The sequence below is a fragment of the Electrona antarctica genome (assembly GCF_951216825.1).
Source record: "Electrona antarctica genome assembly, chromosome: 9".
NCBI classification, from domain to species: Eukaryota; Metazoa; Chordata; class Actinopteri; order Myctophiformes; family Myctophidae; genus Electrona; species Electrona antarctica.
Window position 1 is genome coordinate 8,334,998 of NC_136790.1, and position 19,176 is coordinate 8,354,173.

Sequence of the window (19,176 nt, forward strand, 5' to 3'; positions counted from 1 at the left end):
TTAAAAACCTATACTCTGCAGGTCCATGGTGGGCATATACTGCATCTGTGTGACTGTCCCACAAAGATGTCAAAACATGCAAAAGACACATTCATACAATAAAAATCACACCCGTGTGAACTGAGTGGTGTAAGGTATTATATAGCCTGATCAGCTCTGATCTGACGTAATGAAATCACACCCGGGTGAACTGGGTGACCGTAGCAACCATGCTCATTTTTTGAGCACAGACAGACAGACAGACTAACAAAGCCAGTTGTAGGAGTGGTTTACACCACTCAAAAATACTAAAGGATGGCTACATGATTTGGTTCATGTTTTAGTGTGTGCGTGCATGTATGCTAGGTGCACGTGATAGTGTTATATATAGATACCCATGCAGGCTATAGCCTACCTCCCTTATAGGTAGCAGCTCTGACAGCTCTCTGCCCTTCTCACCTCACACTGTTTGGATAGAGTGGAAGCCTTAGAAAAACTGCCCACTTTAAATGACATAATGCAAAGCCAAGGGGGGGCTTAGTGCCATTTTGTGTATTAGCAGCGTGAGTGACTCATCTGTGTGGAAAGGAGGGAGGAAGATTTAAGAAGAAATATAGCTGTTAAATGAGTTTGGACAGCATGACATCACGGGGTAATTAAAACGGCTTTGCGCCGTGCATGGAATTCCGCTTCCAATTCCTCAGTTCAGGTTGGTTGGAGGGTTTTTTTTTCTCGAGCACCTGCAGGTTCGTGTGTGAGTGAAATATTTTCACTGGACGGGGTTCAAACTTTGAAGGGGGAAAAAAAGAGAAACTGCGGCGGCAGCAGCAGCAGCAGCATTACGCCATTCTTGCCTCTCTTGGAAAAAGAGGGATTTAAAGAGGTCTCTTACAAGATATCCAGCAGTATAGTGCCTTGGAGTGTTTAAGGCAAGTCCACTTTTCTCCGCACTCAATCCCCCCCCAAAAAACTTTTTCTCCCTTTGGATTTCTACTACCTCGGAGAAACGGGAGCAGAAACGGGAACCTCGCCACCACCACTATGGTTCTTTTTGATAACGGATTGGAGAATAATGGCTTGAGGGGCTCGTTTCTTCACATCAGAACACTACAAATTGGCCTATTACAAATCAATGTTTTTACAAACCTGTGCATGTGCATTGCTTATTGCAAAAGGGGGCTCAGTCATTTCTCTCCATCTCTCCCCGAACAGAGTTCAGAGGATACCTAGAAGATGAATGCTTGTGATGAAATCGGAAATCGCCTGTTTCTTCTTTATCAGCCAAGCCGGGTCAATTAACCAAGAACAAAGTGTTTATTGAAAATGCCGGCCTGGCAAATTGCAAAAGGCCTCTAGGATGAAAGTTGTGATTCTGAAGCGTCTCCCTCTCCTGCTGGGCTGTTGGACTCTCATCTACCTGGACCCCGTCCTCGCGTCGCTCAGTCGGACCAGAACAGCAGCAGATAAGCGCGCAACAGGCGGCGGGGGGGAAAGCCACCACAGCCGGCCCCGCGCCGCGGGTGGCTCAACGCTGCTGCAGGCTGCAGCGGGGAAGCCACCGGCCGCTTCTTCTTCTTCTAGGACGTGGAAACCAAGTTCCCCTCCTCCTCCGGGGAACAACCCGGCGAGGATCACGCGTATTCGAGCCGGGCCTCCGTTAATAAAGGGGGAGGCAGCAGCGGCGGTCATTAAAAGCAAACTCGGCGCAGTCTCATCTTCGTCGCCGCCGGGCAACCGGGCACAGCAGCAGCAGCAGCACCGGGAACGAGCTGTCAGTTTGGGGCGCAGGGAGGCTGCTCATGGTAAAGCGCACGCGTTTAGTAGTAGCAGTAGTAGTAGTAGTGCACACGCAGCGGCGGGGAAGAAAGGAGCAGCCGGGACAGCAGCAGCGAGCTCCTCTGGGGGTGGTGGCGGCGCTGCTGCTGCTGGCCAGCCGGGGAAAGGCACGGGGAAAGCGGCGTCCAAAGCGGGCGTAGTGGGTGTAGCAGCGGCGGCTCCGATGCGCGCAGGTGGAGCTGCCCACAAAGCCGCCGGTGCGCCAAAGCAGCGCAACGCCAGCAGCAGCAATAAGGGCACCACCACCACGGCGGCGGCGGGGAAGGCGTTGAGCGAACAACGGGAGATTGTTGTGAACCACAAGCAGCCGCTGGTGACCCCTCACGACTACATGCTGTCTCTGTACTGGTCGCTGTCCAGCGGAGAGCTGAACGGCAGCGCTCTGCACCAGGCCGGCCTGGCCACCACCATCACCAGCTTTGTGGATAAAGGCCAAGGTGAGATGAGATGAGATCTGTTATGGTGCAGGCACAATTCTTTATTCTTTTTGACACAAAAATAAATAAATAGGCTAATTTCTTGATCTTTCTCTATATGAGTTCATTATATGACATTTCTGGTAGGTCTAATAGACAAAACAAATGCCCATTCCTTATGCTATTGATTGATTTCCTTTGCATTTCCACATTGATTTTGGAACAGTTTCCTCTTTCAGTTCTTCAGATTCGTCTCCAATAAGCCAGCAGCTAATTTAATGTATAGATAATTATGTCCTGTGTCATTTAGACCTAATCTTACTGAAACGATGAATAATTATATAGCTTAGAGAATACAAAAAAAGTGTATTGCTTCAGCTTCATTCATTATTAAGCAGCAAGCACCATCTAACTTGCAGCCTATATATATAGTCTACTGTCAATCTTTAACCATTTAAATTGTCGTAAAGATTATACACCTTTTAGTGGCAAATCACTCAATGAGTTGTGAAAATATAGATACCTTATAGTAACATTTTGTTACTAAAGAGACTAAAGCCATCAGTTGAGCCCCAATGCAGACTGGGCTGCTCAGGGCTTAAAGTTCTCAGTCCTGGGGACTGATTTCAGTCCTGAGGATTTCATAGGGGTAATTTAATAGGATCAGTGCAGATTTGCAAAAAAACAAACATTTTCAGTCTTGGGATTGTGTTTGCTTTAAGCCCAGGCTGCTACAGGGGAGACTCTGGTCTACAAGTATGGGTTAAAGGTGTCATATATAGGGATATTGCTCAGTATTGGAAAAAGTACTCACTTGTAGGCTACTTGAGTAAAAGTATGGATACTGCAATATAGAAATACATAAGTAAAAGTCCAAAATTCAAAATGTACTTAAAGTGCTAATAGTAATAAAAGTACTCATTGCAAAATCTTTTGAAAATAGCAGATCTAAAAAAAAAAAAAAAGCAGATCTACAAGCTCACAATGCATCATATTGCAAAATGTAGTGGGGTAGTAAAAGTATTGAAAATTGAAAATACCCAAGTAAAGTACAAATACCTCAAAATTGTAGTCCTACTTACTGTATAAGTACAGTACTGTAAATGCACTTACGTGTAGTTATTTTCCACCACTGATTTTGCTGAATGTTGGTCCTGACGTGGAGCTAAAAGTAAGCCTATAGGGAATAGTTTAAAGTCTGGTCAAAAGCCAAGAGCGTATGCAGTGCATCAAGTTACCCACAGTATGACCGCTAACCCTGGCAGAGTTTGCTAGTGGTTTGGTGCTATGCTATACGCTTCTTTGAACGTCACAGGGAACAGAACATTTTAACCTATATGGCTAGCTGGACTTGAAGTAAGGTGTCGTGATGCCAAAGCACACTTCTGGGCAGGTGGAGGGCAGAGAAACGATTGAATGTCACTCTGTGAGCCGACTGCGGTCTCACACACCAATCATAATATAGTAATGTGACGTGAATGTTCACCTCTGGATGCTATAGCATGTTTTTGTCATTCTCGTGTATTTTGTGCCTGCATGTGTACACACATGCATGTAGCCTGCATGTTGTGTGTAAGTGTGTGTATACTGTAGGTGTATCTGCGCATATATCTGCATAGACCCTGTACTGTATATCTGTGTTTTCATGTGTTTCTGTGAATGTGTCTGTGTACTGTAGGCCTGTATTGTAAGTAGGCCTACTGCATATGTATGTTTGTAGTATTTACATATACATTTGTATGTGCGTGCATGCGTGCGTGCATGCGTGCGTGCGTGCGTGTGTGCGTGCGTGCGTGCGTGCTCTCCAACGTCAGTGTGTTGCTTGCCATCTGGCCTTCCAGCAGCAGCCCCTATGCCTTCAGTGATATACGGCCTCAGGAGAGCAAATAAACACTCCACACGTCCACGAGTAGGGTGGCCCCCTGTGTAATGTTATCTTTGCTGTTTAAAATGATGTTTAAACGAGCAGAGTTTAATATTTCTAGCCCTGCTAAAGGTTTACATTTCAAGCACTTAATGTACTTTTAATTTGCGCATTGTTTGCGTAGCGTGTCCTCAGCAAATCACCGCTGACCTGGGAGAGGGAAATGATGCCCTCGACATGTCACCTTTATTTCCTTCTTTTTCTTTCTTTCTTTCTTTCTTTCTTTCTTTCTTTCTTTCTTTCCTTCCTTCCTTAAACCACTACTATACTTGGTCCTCTCCTTTCTTTCCAAAAATAGCCGACGTCACAATGCAATGTGACACTTTGTGAGCTTGAGATCTGCAATTTTCTGCAAATCTCTGAATATTTATGACATGCCCAGAATAGTGATGCTATAAGTTCATGTGTTTTCTTTCTTTCTTTCTTTCTTTCTTTCTTTCTTTCTTTCTTTCTTTCTTTCTTTCTTTCTTTCTTAACTTTGTTCTTCTGTTACTTAACCCCCCCCCCCCCCCCCACTCTCTCTCTTTCTCTCTTCCCCCTCTCTTCTGGTTTCTCTAAACACTGACACAACCGTGGGAGGTGATTAGGGATATGGACTGTGCTCTCGTGTAGCTTTCTCTTAAACTGTTTGTTATTAGCCAGCCGACATCAACTGCCAAACACATTTGGCCAGCAAGAGTTCTCCCAGTGCACACAGGCAGATTACAGAGTTCTCCCAGTGCACACAGGCAGATTACAGAGTTCTCCCAGTGCACACAGGCAGATTACAGAGTTCTCCCAGTGCACACACAGGCAGATTACAGAGTTCTCCCAGTGCACACAGGCAGATTACAGAGTTCTCCCAGTGCACACAGGCAGATTACAGAGTTCTCCCAGTGCACACACAGGCAGATTACAGAGTTCTCCCAGTGCACACACAGGCAGATTACAGAGTTCTCCCAGTGCACACAGGCAGATTACAGAGTTCTCCCAGTGCACACAGGCAGATTACAGAGTTCTCCCAGTGCACACAGGCAGATTACAGAGTTCTCCCAGTGCACACAGGCAGATTACAGAGTTCTCCCAGTGCACACAGGCAGATTACAGAGTTCTCCCAGTGCACACAGGCAGATTACAGAGTTCTCCCAGTGCACACAGGCAGATTACAGAGTTCTCCCAGTGCACACAGGCAGATTACAGAGTTCTCCCAGTGCACACAGGCAGATTACAGAGTTCTCCCAGTGCACACAGGCAGATTACAGAGTTCTCCCAGTGCACACACAGGCAGATTACAGAGTTCTCCCAGTGCACACACAGGCAGATTACAGAGTTCTCCCAGTGCACACACAGGCAGATTACAGAGTTCTCCCAGTGCACACAGGCAGATTACAGAGTTCTCCCAGTGCACACAGGCAGATTACAGAGTTCTCCCAGTGCACACAGGCAGATTACAGAGTTCTCCCAGTGCACACAGGCAGATTACAGAGTTCTCCCAGTGCACACAGGCAGATTACAGAGTTCTCCCAGTGCACACAGGCAGATTACAGAGTTCTCCCAGTGCACACAGGCAGATTACAGAGTTCTCCCAGTGCACACAGGCAGATTACAGAGTTCTCCCAGTGCACACAGGCAGATTACAGAGTTCTCCCAGTGCACACAGGCAGATTACAGAGTTCTCCCAGTGCACACAGGCAGATTACAGAGTTCTCCCAGTGCACACAGGCAGATTACAGAGTTCTCCCAGTGCACACAGGCAGATTACAGAGTTCTCCCAGTGCACAGAGGCAGATTACAGAGTTCTCCCAGTGCACACAGGCAGATTACAGAGTTCTCCCAGTGCACACAGGCAGATTACAGAGTTCTCCCAGTGCACACAGGCAGATTACAGAGTTCTCCCAGTGCACACAGGCAGATTACAGAGTTCTCCCAGTGCACACAGGCAGATTACAGAGTTCTCCCAGTGCACACAGGCAGATTACAGAGTTCTCCCAGTGCACACAGGCAGATTACACTAACTAAGCTCATCCTCTGGTTTGCATGCCTTACTTCTCATGTCCAAGGTGATTTTGGAAGGGTTTGAGGAATATCGATTGCTGTAGTGTTCGCTCATAAGACTTCCTGCTTGTATTCTTCCAGTGTTTCTATTCTGGGCATGTCATAATAGGTGGACGTTCTGCAAAAATAGGTGAACATCAGGCGAAAATAACACATCTACAAGCTTACAAGAAGTCTTAACGCAGCACGTGAGCTTGCGGATTGGCTGTTTTTGGCAAAGAGGGTGTAGAGGGAAAAAGGGTGGGGGCCTAGTATAGACCAGGGGTTCTCAACCCGTGGGTCGCGACCCCTCGGGGGGTCGCCAAATTATTTTGGGGGGTCCCCAAATTATTTTCCTTTTTTTTTGCAACTGAATGGCTGGAAAGTGGAAATGAAGAGTTTACATATAGTACACATAGTACATGCATACACCTTCCCTAATGATTATATCTGGTTTCAGTATTTATTTATGGTGTATTGTCTCTATTATTAAGGTTATTGTAGCAGTCCATTTATATTGGGGGTCGGGAGGGGGCGGGGCGGGGGTCCCGAGACATTGCCAAAGCATTTCCGGGGGTCCCCGGCCAAAAACGTTGAGAACCCCTGGTTTAGACAACTGTGGTCAAAGGGTTTACAGTAAATGGTTAAATAAGGGGGAAAAAATCTACTCACCCTCAGTTGATTTTTCTCTTTATCCACATCACAGGGAGGTTGCCAGCATACTGTATAGCTTCACAGCAGCCTTCTCCAAAACTAGTCACGTCAAAGTTAAGTTTCATACATAGTCTGGATTTTCGGTGGTGAGGTGACCACCGAACTACAACATTACGTCACGAGCCGTGGTGAAGAGCAAACCACCGCCACCGCCCCAGCCCTTCTCTCTGTTTTTACTCAGCACCGCTCAACGTTATTTCAGCTCCGGTGGTCAGCTCACCACCGGAGCGGTGGTCACCTCACCACCGAAAATCCAGACTATGAATGAGCCTTTAGTCTCTCAAGACTGTTTGACTCACGTCAAAAAGAGGGTGCTGTTTTTCCTATGTTTTGCCAATGGGTTCCCAGATTGCGTCAAAGGTATAGTCTCTCGAGACAGAGGAAAAGAGGGTGCTGTTTGCAATAAATCCTAACCACTTGTCACTGTTTATAGGGAATATTTGCACTATAATAATGGTGTATACTGTACAGTCTATTTCCCACTCACAGTGTGTTGTTTGGCTTCAGAAGACTTAGAGTATGCTGCACAAGCTGTATGGAGTTATTTTATGTAATAAAAAAACAGACACTTCAATTGTTTGGGGGGACAGCTGCTGTGATATTGTGCAGACAACCACCCTGTGTGTGTTATGTGGACAAATATATTTCACCTGTGTTTCATCTGCCATGAGGGTGATGACAGTAGTTTTCATTTTTGGGTGAACAGTTCCTTTAAGTGCGTCAGGGATACATTAGTCATAGTGGCTATTTCTTTGAAGGTTATAAAAAAGACAGACGTGGGACTTTGTGCATGGTCAAAATGTTGGCAGTCCATGTCACAATCCTCCACATTGTTTTGCTTAAAGGAGAGTGTCCACTCCCCTTTGGATTTATTTATGAAGAAGACACGAGAGACACAAGGACAGCTCAGGGGACAACATGGGGTTCATTTAAAGCTGCAATCCATAACTTATTTTAACGAATAAAACATTATTTTAACCACTTGAACCCCAGCATCCATATTCTGGGGGGAACATCAGCCAAAAATAGCAGACCTACAAGCTCACAGAGCGTCACGTTTGTGACACGTTGTGAGCTTGTAGATCTGTTATTTTTGGCAAAGAGATGTAGAAGGAAAAAAGTGGTCCATGTACAGAGACAACTCAGGTCCGGTTTAGGATAGACCAGAGTAATCTAGTAAGAGAGTGGGGACACACTTTGATCTTGCCACAAAGTGGGGTGCTATGGGCTATAGTTCCAAACATTGGAACTATCCCATTGAGATAGAATGAGCACTTTCGCATTCCATTGTTACAATGGGAGTCAACGCTAGTGTCGCCACTCTCTTAAGTGCCTTGCAGAGTCGAACGTAATCGACGAATCAAGAATACATACACAACGGAGCGTGAGAGAAATTTCTCCCCTTGCGTCACGTCAGTTACGTGATCCGTCTCGATCCGTCCGGTTGGGATCGGATCCCGAGTCAACGTAACCAAATTGCTTGTGTTACGTACCTTGCGTCGAGGACACCCTGCCCACCTGGAGGCAGCAGAGAGCAAGGTTTTGTTTTTCCTGCTCTGCTCCTACCCCGAAGCAAGAGCGAAGCCACTCTGTTCACTATATGTATACGTTTCATCCTAATCAAGGCAATAACACGCATGTTATCTTGTCACTCATTCCAAGCATTATTATTATTATTATAACACAGTACATGCAATGTTTGAAACCACCAACAGTTAAAAAAGGCATGGACAAGTCAATGACAATTGTGTTTATTGAAATAAATATTACGACGACGATAACTGCAAAGCTTTGTTTGGTACATCATGGTCTGCATGCATGGGACGTTCTGGAAGAGAATAAAACGGCACAACATATTTCACAGATGTACAGACAGTGAGGAGTTTGAATTTTAAGGGAAAAGTATGATTACTTGTAACAGAGTATTTCTCCATAATAAAGATGGCTAGCCAAAGCTAGATGACTAACTAGCCATAGCTGATGTCACCATAGAGCATAGAGTTATAAATAATATATTCTAAAGGTTGTCACCTGTCTTAATGATTGTTGTTGGTCCTTCTGCTTGATCTTCTTCCTCGAGAGTTCTCCATCACAGTTTATGATGGCATAAATACTGGTGTAGTTGGTGGGACGGGGGCATTTGACAACCAACCATGCCATCATCCCTTGCAAGTTGCAACAACAACAACAACAACGGGGGAAAAAGACCAGATCTATTCACGTTGCATTCTGGGACAGCTTCATAGTGTCACAGCTGCCATCTAGTGGACGAGTAGATGCTTGCACATTAAAGTGATTATGACCGACTTAAGGCGACGTAAGCAACGGAGCGGACTAAAATAAGCTTGCGTTTTTTTGTGTCCGTTTGACTCCCCCACACAAGGAACAAAACGGACTATGTCGAGGCCTTTACTAGATTACTCTGGGATAGACTAGAGGGTTTAAGTGGTTAACCAATGTGTATGTCAGTTAGAGCACTGGTTCCCAAACAGTGGGTTGGGACCCATTTGTGGGTCGAGCATACTATATGGGTCTCTTCATAATTTCTTGAATAAATAAAAGAAAATTCTAAGAAATTCCATAAATTAAAAAACAAATGTTTAAGAAGTAGTGAAAATAGTTGATCTTCAAGCTCACAACGGGGGGGCGAAGTGACACATTGTGAGCTTGTAGACCTGCTATTTTCACTCATTTGGGTCCCGGGGGAATGTCTAATTTATTTGTCTTTTGGGTCACAGGCTAAAAACTTTGGGAACCACTGAGTTTGAGTAGTTAGAGTAGGTGGCCTCAATGCTCCTCTTGTCCAGCTGGCAAAATTAAGTTGAGGACTAGCAGCAAGATTAGGTTATATATGGCAGATATCTACATCTGTATGTTTCTATGCAACTACTAAAATGATGAATAGAAAAAAACATTGTATTTCTTTTCTCTCATCGTTAAATTTCTTCTCTGATCCCTCTAATGTTTTTCTTTCATCCCTGTTTTCTTTCTTAGTCTAAATGTCTGTTTTGCGTCTCCATCTTATGTCTCTTTTTATCTATGGTCGGATCTCCCTAACCACACATAATGTGGACATAGCTAATTCTCCACCGTTCAAGTGTGTTGCGGAGACATTCATTATCTTTTAGATGATTCCCTGAAGCAATTAACCACTTTTAACCTGGCGTCCCTATTTTGGCCATATTGTAGGTGAAAGTTTTCAAACAAATGCAAAAATGGCAAAGAATTTGGGGGACCCGAGTAAACAAGTAGTTAGGGCATCTACCACATGGCTCAAATGCCTGACAGAAAGTCCGGCCGACAATTTTGCTGACATGCAAATGAAGGCCCCAAAAATGATGACCCCAAAATTCACCTTTAAAAAAAATAATAACGAAAATAGTGAATCTGCAAGCTCAAATGTGGCACAATGAAATGTGTTTTCAGCTTGTAGCGCACCTATTTTTGCTATTTTCAAAACATTTTGAAAGTATAAATAGTGCTTCAGTGCTTAAGTTTGAATGCCTTCCTACCTTGACTGAATTTGAGGGGGGGAAATACATTTGGGGTAGAGCCTTAATCAAATCTTTCACTTGTCTTTCAAACAAATTACCAGAGGGTTCTGGAGTTGCTCAGCTGCAACCCCCTGCTGTGGAGGGTATATCAAGACCTTCTATGAAGCCATATGTTTTTAGGCATTTAGCTAATGTTCTCTTAGAGAGCGGCTTATTACAAGGGTCTCAATGCCTTGCTCAAGGTCATGTGGCCAGGATTGCATGGCTGCTGATGGTTTCGTTCGCTGGCATCAAACCTCTGATCTCTCAGTTACACAATGGCGTCTCTAACCACTAGGTCTTCTTGGCATTGACATTTTAGAAGCGGTTGCATGCTTTTTTTGGTCAACATTCAATTTATTAATTTCATATTTATGTTTTCCTTTCGGCGACGCAACACTTTTAACCCATTCAGGCCTGACGTCTAAATTTAAAAAAAAAGTTTTCTAAATCATGACAATTTTCGGAAAGATTTGAGGCACGTTTTAACGATTTTTCAAAAATAGCAGACCTACAAGTTCATAGCGCGCCACTCGGTGGCGCGCTATGAGCTTGTAGATCTGCTATTTTTCAATAGCTAAATTATAACATAATGTTTAAAACACCAAAAGGGGTTCCCGCCCAAAATGGGTTAATGGTTAATGTGGTTAAACGCTAACGTGACATGGATGCGTTCCAGGTCTCAATGGGTTAATGTGGAGCAACTCAATGTCTCATATTTGCCTGGTGTCTGGATGTCCTGGTGGCTCGGGGCGCATTATGTGTGCTCACGACATTTCTGTTGGCTCGCAATCTTTAGCATGTGTTTTCCTCTCTCTCTCTCCCTCTCCCAATCTCTCTATCTCTCTCTCAGTCTCTCCCCATCTCTTAAAACCTTTTTGTCATTCCCAATTGTTGATAGTTTACTAAAGCTGTTGAACGGGGCACAACTGAAACAGTTGCACATGCATAACCGTACCCTGAATCAGGTTAGCCTATAACACCTGCTTGAGACTTATACTGTGTGTGTGACTGAGTGTGATTTTAAAAGACCATGGTTGATTTGCCAGGTAACAGCATAAGTGTTGAGTGAGGTGTTCACTGGCAGATCACAAGCCAAGCTCTCAAATATGCACTCGGAGCACAATACACAGCACAATACAAAGAGTGCGTTCAAGTGGCACAGGGAAATGTATTTGTTAGAGACTGGCCACAGATTTGATGAGCCATTCCATCCATTAACATTTATTTTACCAATTGAGTACCACAGACGAAAAACAGTCTAAGTCCAAATTTCATTCTGACCCCTCCACGAAAAGGCCTCGTTGTCCTGACTGATCTATCATTTATACATTATGGAGAAATAGTGTGGACTTAGACTTTTCTTTTTCGTCTGTGGCATTCAATTTGTGCTGCTGATTAATGGACAGATGGAAGCAAATGTACCCTGGTGTTTTCAGAGTTAAATGAACAGATCATTTCACTCTGTAAGGCACATTTAAAAGCCAGACAATGTTATTCTGATCACATTTCTGAGCATATATCCAATTGAAGTGTTCTGTATTGAACTGTGCGCGAGGCTTAAGTTCATGTGGGTGGTGTTAAGGTGAAAACCAGGTATACTTAATGAACTTGTGGGCGTGGCCACATACAAACACCATTAACACTTTCTGTACACCTTTTTGAAAAAACCTTCATTCTTCCTAGTATAATCAATAATAATAAGTACGTGATGATCAACCTTTAGGGGGGAAAAAATCATGGCACTCCATCTTTAAAACAAATTTTCATTCTCAGCTGAGTTTGAACCCAGATTTTGCACTGCTGGTAAAGTCAGCACCCAATAAATTTGCCCAATCTATTTCTAATATATTCATATGAAACCTTTACAGTATATAATGCTTGAGAGGCACTGAGGGTAGCTTATTTACAGTAGCGACGTGCAAAAAATAATTTATACAATACAAAACATCAAAGATACCAGTAAAACAACCCAGGCTGCAACCCATGACCTCTTTGGGGCCAACCACACTTGTTAGTTTTCTGTTCGCGGCACTTTTGGTTCCCACACGGTTATCAAAATCCTGGAAATATTTTTGAATAAAACATTTTTAAGTCCTGGAATTTAGTCCAGTTTGGAATTGGGTCCTGGCATTTATCAAGGGTCCTGGAAAAGGCTATGCATTGTTTTTGGCTATTGATTTAGTTAATAATTATTTTTTTTCAAAAACATGTAACATTACACAAGCTCACAACATGCTGCAGTGTGATCCTATGCCCTAGGATAGGTGGTGTAGCAACATACTTGGCATGAAATGTGGACTAGAATTATAGCATTCTGTATTCTATGCTTTATTGTTGCTACACTGCCTGTCTTTGGGCATTGTCATACGAGTAAGAGAATAATTATTGTGTTGAATGTATTAGGCCTGGAAATTGGGTTAAATATTCTGGAAAAGTTTGGGAAAGTCACTGGTAAAAATGTGTGGGAACCCTGCCCCTAGTCTGATTTATATACCTAGTTGCACACTGGTGTTGCATTCCATAAATAGCAGATACACTAGTAGATCTGCTATACTTAAAAGGACAACTTTAGTTTTTTTCAACCAAGGTTCATGTTTTAGGTTGTTATTAGAGAAAGTAAAATATGAGTGTTTAGCAGTTTTTGACAGGGGGGCGGGGGCATTCGAGCATGGGGCTAAATATGTATTATTTTACATAATTTTATAGCGATTTTTTTTTTTTATCATTTACTATAGTCCTACTAGACCCCAAGAAATGACATCTGGCCACAAAAGTTCACAGGATCTACTGAATATGAAGGTAGCCTACTGGGGGGAAGCCACACTGTAATAGGCTCAATATGTCAGTTTGACACATTCAGTAGATCCCGTGATCTTTTGTGGCCAGATGTAATTTCCTGGGGTCTAGTAGGACTATAGTAAATGATAAAAAAAATAAATCACTATAAAATTATGTAAAATAATACATATTTAGCCCCATGCTCGAATGCCCCCGCCCCCCTGTCAAAAACAGCTAAAATCCCTAACACGAAAGAAAGCAGCAAATGAAAAAAAATTAACACTCATCTTTTCCTTTCTCTAATAACAACCTAAAACAGGGGTTCTCAACGTTTTTGGCCGGGGACCCCCGGAAATGCTTTGGCAATGTCTCGGGACCCCCGCCTCGCCCCCTCCCGACCCCCAATATAAATTGACTGCTACAATAACCTTAAACCATTTTGGGCGGGAACCCCTTTTGGTGTTTTAAGCATTGTTATAATTTAGCTATTGAAAAATAGCAGATCTACAAGCTCATAGCGCGCCACCGAGTGGCGCGCTACGAGCTTGTAGGTCTGCTATTTTTGAAAAATCGTGAAAATAAAAATTAAAAAAAAATCTTTTTTTTTTTTTTTTTTTTTTAAATAATTTGGGGACCCCCTAAAATAATTTGGCGACCCCCCGAGGGGTCGCGACCCACGGGTTGAGAACCCCTGACCTAAAACATGAACCTTGGTTGAAAAAAACTAAAGTTGTCCTTTAAGGCCTATTCATACTCCAGTTTGAGGTGATAGCTTATCACCGTGGTGGTTTGAAAACTACAACATTACGTCCACCGCGGACACCCCGTTTTAGGTGATAAGTTATCAGCTAAAAAGGTGATAACTTATCAGCTAATAGAGCGTCGCAGTCCCGCCCCCTACCAGGGCCCAGGAAATGATTCCCCGTTCATTTTCCTCATAGACTTTTCAAAAAGTATTTATTTAAAGACCTTTTAAGCCTCGTACAAAGCCAACTCGAGTTGTGACAAATCATGACAACAAACACAATTTTTTGGGCCGAACAAAGAATTCGAAAGAAGAAAAAAACGGCAGGTTACAACACTTTTTTTGTTGTTTTTCTTCTTTGTAATTATTTGTTTGGTCCAAAATATTGTGTTTTATTGTCATGATTTGTCACGACTCGAGTTGGCTTTGTAACCGTCTTTAAATAAATACTTTTTTGAAATGTCTATGGGAAAAATGCATTGGGAATCATTTCCTGGGCCTGGCGTCGTCATGAAAGGGGGCGGGACTGCGACGCTCTATACTGGAGTATGTATGAGCCTTCACTCAGCACGACACTACTACTAGTTGTTGTGCTCGCCTTCCGCTGGAGCAGATGTCATGGGGTCTGTGTGGAGGGTCCACTATAGTGGTGACTAGTTGCATGCAGGTCCAATAACAGGCATGCCTGTTTCCAGTCCACTGTGCTCTGTGTGGAGGGTCCACTATAGTGGGGACTAGTTGCATGCAGGTCCAATAACAGGCATGCCTGTTTCCAGTCCACTGTGCTCTCCCTGTCTGCTTCTAATGTACTTTCCAACCCATGCGATCGCCCAGCTGGATAGAAGCGACATGTGGGAATTGGGGGGGTGGGTGGGTGGGAGGTCTGGTGCGTGTGCTTGGGTGCGCACTGCTGTGTGGGTGCATCGTGCATGTAAGTCTGTTGGGGGTGTATATTTGTTTAGGTGATGTTCAGGGGGGTAAATGTGTGTGTATGTGCATGTGTATGCGTGCAAGTGTGTGCACATGCGTGAGTGCATGCGCCTGTACTGGCCTCTGGGCACATAATGGGTGCTTGAGGTGGGTGCACTGCATGCATGTGAGTTAATGCCTTTGTGATTGTGTGTTGTGGGGTTAAGTATGTGTGACTGTGTGTGAGAGAGTCATTTTGCATGCATGCTTGAAGTTGTTTGTATACAAGTGTGTTTATTTGATCATTTGTTTCTGTGCGTGCGTGCGTGCGTGCATGTGTGCGTGCGTGCGTGTGTTAAGTGTTTGTGTGTACTGCTGGATTTCATTTGGACTATGAGGTTCACTGGTTTCTCTCACATTCAACAAAAAGAAAACACACAATGCCATGTTTTTGATTTTGAAAATGGGTTGGTCTAATCACGCAATCTGATTGGTTGATTGGTGTATTTTAATAACTATAACATGTCCATGAAGTCTAAACACTATGAAGTTTTCAGTTCTAATCTATATCACTCCATAGTTGAAGAAGAAAGCTAAGCTATAAAACTGAACAACAAAGGCACCATCTGCGCTCGCAAACTAAGTTTCAAAAGTCTTTGATATGCATTTTTCTCCATATTTATTATAGGCTATAAATCTGAACAATAGGTCAAACAAAAAACAAAACAAAATGGACTTTCAAATGATTTTATTACTTGAGGTCACAAAAAAGGAGGTGCAGGTCAATGAAATGTCACAAGATTCCTATGGCAGTACCAGAAACCACAAAGGACGACAGGCAGAGCTACACAAATTCTAATGAAATTGTTATTATTTTTTCATCTATATATTTGATGTAGCCATAATAACCACTTTATGAATGAAATAACTGCCTCTCCGCATTGGGCCGAGCAATTTCCCTTATATGAGAATATAACATGCCCACACTTCCAGTTGGGTGTATGATGTTTAAGAATATAACATGCCCACACTTCCAGTTGGATGTATGATGTTTAAGAATATAACATGCCCACACTTCCAGTTGGGTGTATGAGAATATAACATGCCCACACTTCCAGTTGGATGTATGATGTTTAAGAATATAACATGCCCACACTTCCAGTTGGGTGTATGAGAATATAACATGCCCACACTTCCAGTTGGGTGTATGATGTTTAAGAATATAACATGCCCACACTTCCAGTTGGGTGTATGAGAATATAACATGCCCACACTTCCAGTTGGGTGTATGAGAATATAACATGCCCACACGTCCAGTTGGGTGTATGAGAATATAACATGCCCACACTTCCAGTTGGGTGTATGAGAATATAACATGCCCACACTTCCAGTTGGGTGTATGAGAATATAACATGCCCACACTTCCAGTTGGGTGTATGAGAATATAACATGCCCACACTTCCAGTTGGGTGTATGAGAATATAACATGCCCACACTTCCAGTTGGGTGTATGAGAATATAACATGCCCACACTTCCAGTTGGGTGTATGAGAATATAACATGCCCACACTTCCAGTTGGGTGTATGAGAATATAACATGCCCACACTTCCAGTTGGGTGTATGATGTATGATTTTTCCTTTTCCGTTTTTTCTCTTTTGTCCTCCCATTCCTTTTTATGACATGTGTGTGTGTGTGTGTGTGTGTGTGTGTGTGTGTGTGTGTGTGTGTGTGTGTGTGTGTGTGTGTGTGTGTGTGTGTGTGAGTGCGTGCGTGCGTGCGTGCGTGCGTGTGTTGTGTCTTTATGCACATCTACGTGTGTGCACCTGTCCATGCATTTTTCCTTGCACCAGCACTTTTGTATGTTTCTTCCATGTGTGTTTACGTAAATATATTTCATATTCATCTTGTCTCTCACGCCGCATTGTGTGCTCATGCGCAATACATGTACATTTCCTTGTGTGCCTCCTATACTTTCTCTGTATTTATATTATTTGTACAGTTGGAGGCCATCGATATTGTCCTTTTCTTTTTGCTGAGGTTTGCGTGATCTGTGCAAAAGGACAGTCAACCCATTTTGGGCGGGAACCCCTTTTGGTGTTTTAAACATTATGTTATAATTTAGCTATTGAAAAATAGCAGATCTACAAGCTCATAGCTCGCCACCGAGTGGCGCGCTACGAGCTTGTAGGTCTGCTATTTTTGAAAAATCGTGAAAATGTAGAAGGATTTTTTCAGGATTTAGAAGGATTTTTAAAAGTTTTGAGGTCAGGCCTAAATGGGTCAAATGATAAGGGACAATATCGGTGGTTTCTGGTTCCCATGCATGCCTGTGTCCCTGTCCGTGTGGTTTCCCTATGCGTGCATCTGCCTGAATGAATGTGCATGTGTCTTTCCATCCGTGTCTGCATGTGCTCTTTCATGTGCACGTGCTTCTCCCTTTCTATGCCCATATACACATTCCATGTGTGTTTGTGTGTGTGTGCGTGCGCGTGCATGTCTGTCCTCATCTGTCCATCTGTGTGCATGTGCCTTTCCGCCTCGTGTGCACCTGCCTCTGCTCTCGCTCTCTCTGTCATCTCAGATGAGCGTGGGCCCCAGCCTCTCAGAAGGCAGAAGTACCTGTTTAACTCGCTCTCTCTGTCCTCTCTCCCAGATGAGCGTGGGCCCCAGCCTCTCAGAAGGCAGAAGTACCTGTTTAACATCAGCTCACTGGAGCCAGACGGCCTCCTGGGCGCCGAGCTGCGCATCCTGAGGAAGCGCCTGTCTGATCCGCGCAGGGCTTCCGGCTCAGCAGTGTCCATGGCCGCTGGGGGCGGCGGCTGCGGCGGAGGCCCGTCGCCATGCCTGAAGCTGTACGCCTGCGCTTCAGGTAAACAGAAGCCAGCTCTCCTCCAGACGAGACCCTTGGAGGAGGTGAACGGAGGGAGAGTCGGCAGCAAGTGGGAGGTGTTTGACATCTGGAAGGTCCTGAAGGGCCTGAGGAGCCAGCGCTCCCAGCAGCTGTGCTTCGAGCTGGAAGCCGTGGAGCAGCAGCAGCATCATCATCAGCGCGGTGGTGGGGCGTCCTCCTCCTCGCCTCGTGCTGCGGACCTGCGGGCGCTGGGCTTCTCCCGTCCCGGACGTCCCAACAAGGAGAAGGCCTTCCTGCTGGCGTTCGGACGCACCAAGAAGCGCGACCTGTTCTACAACGAGATCAAGGCGCGCTCGGGCCACGACAACAAGACCGTCTACGAGTACCTGTTCACGCAGAGGCGCATGCGGCGGGCCCCGGCGGCGAGGGCCAAGAAACTTCCGCCCCAGCAGCAGCAGCAGCAGCAGCCCCAGCAGCACCACCACCACTCCCTGCTGCCGCCGCCGCACCAGCACGGGGCCAAAGTGCAGTCCAGGCTGCGCTGCCACCGGCGCGCGCTCCACGTCAACTTCAAGGAGATGGGCTGGGACGACTGGATCATCGCGCCGCTCGAGTACGAGGCCTTCCACTGCGACGGAGCCTGCGACTTCCCGATCCGCTCGCACCTGGAGCCCACCAACCACGCCATCATCCAGACCCTCATGAACTCCATGGACCCCGACTCGACCCCGCCCACCTGCTGCGTCCCGACGCGACTCAGCCCAATCAGCATCCTCTACATCGACTCGGCCAATAATGTGGTGTACAAGCAGTATGAGGACATGGTGGTCGAGTCCTGTGGTTGCAGGTAGCGGCGGAGAGGGGCAGCGTAGAGGATTAGATGAAGAGAGAGAGAGAGAAAGTAGGGAAAGCCGAGGCTAGACACAGAAAGGCAGGAGGGACAATGGTGTGGAGAAGGAAAGGCCTGAAGACAGAAAGAAATAGGATAGCAACATAGAGATGATGATAAGGTAAATGGAAAAGAGAGAGAGAGAGGCAGCGGTGGCCGAACGGTTTGCGGAGCGGTCTTGTTATCGGAAGGTCGCCAGTTCGAATCCCCGGACCGGCACGTTAAAATTACCACCGCTGAAGTGCCCTTGAGCAAGGCATTGAACCCCTACCATGAAATGTTCTATGAGCAGGGTCTGGCTGTAAACAAGCATCTCGAGCTTAGTCCATTCACCCTGGGTAAACAAAGAACTTTGCTTTGCTTTGAGAGAGAGAGAGAGAGAGAGAGAGAGAGAGAGGTGACTAAAGGCTCATACATAGTCTGGATTTCCGGTGGTGAGGTGACCACCGAACTACAACATGACGTCACGAGCCGCGGTGAAGAGCAAACCACCGCCAGCCCTTCTCTCTGTTTTTACTCATCACCGCTCAACGTTATTTCAGCTCCGGTGGTCACCTCAACACCGAAAATCCAGACTATGAATA

The 19,176-nt window shown here is 44.9% G+C and overlaps 1 protein-coding gene across 1 annotated transcript; it reads left to right on the forward strand.

Moving 5' to 3' along the window:
* Positions 1-1,961: 1,961 nt before the first annotated feature.
* Positions 1,962-18,657, forward strand: gdf5 (growth differentiation factor 5). Its single transcript, XM_079510185.1, has 2 exons — positions 1,962-2,252; positions 17,506-18,657. Exons 1-2 carry the CDS (start codon positions 1,979-1,981, stop codon positions 18,552-18,554), a joined length of 1,323 nt encoding a protein of 440 aa, XP_079366311.1. The 5' UTR covers positions 1,962-1,978; the 3' UTR covers positions 18,555-18,657.
* The last annotated feature ends 519 nt before the right edge of the window (positions 18,658-19,176 follow it).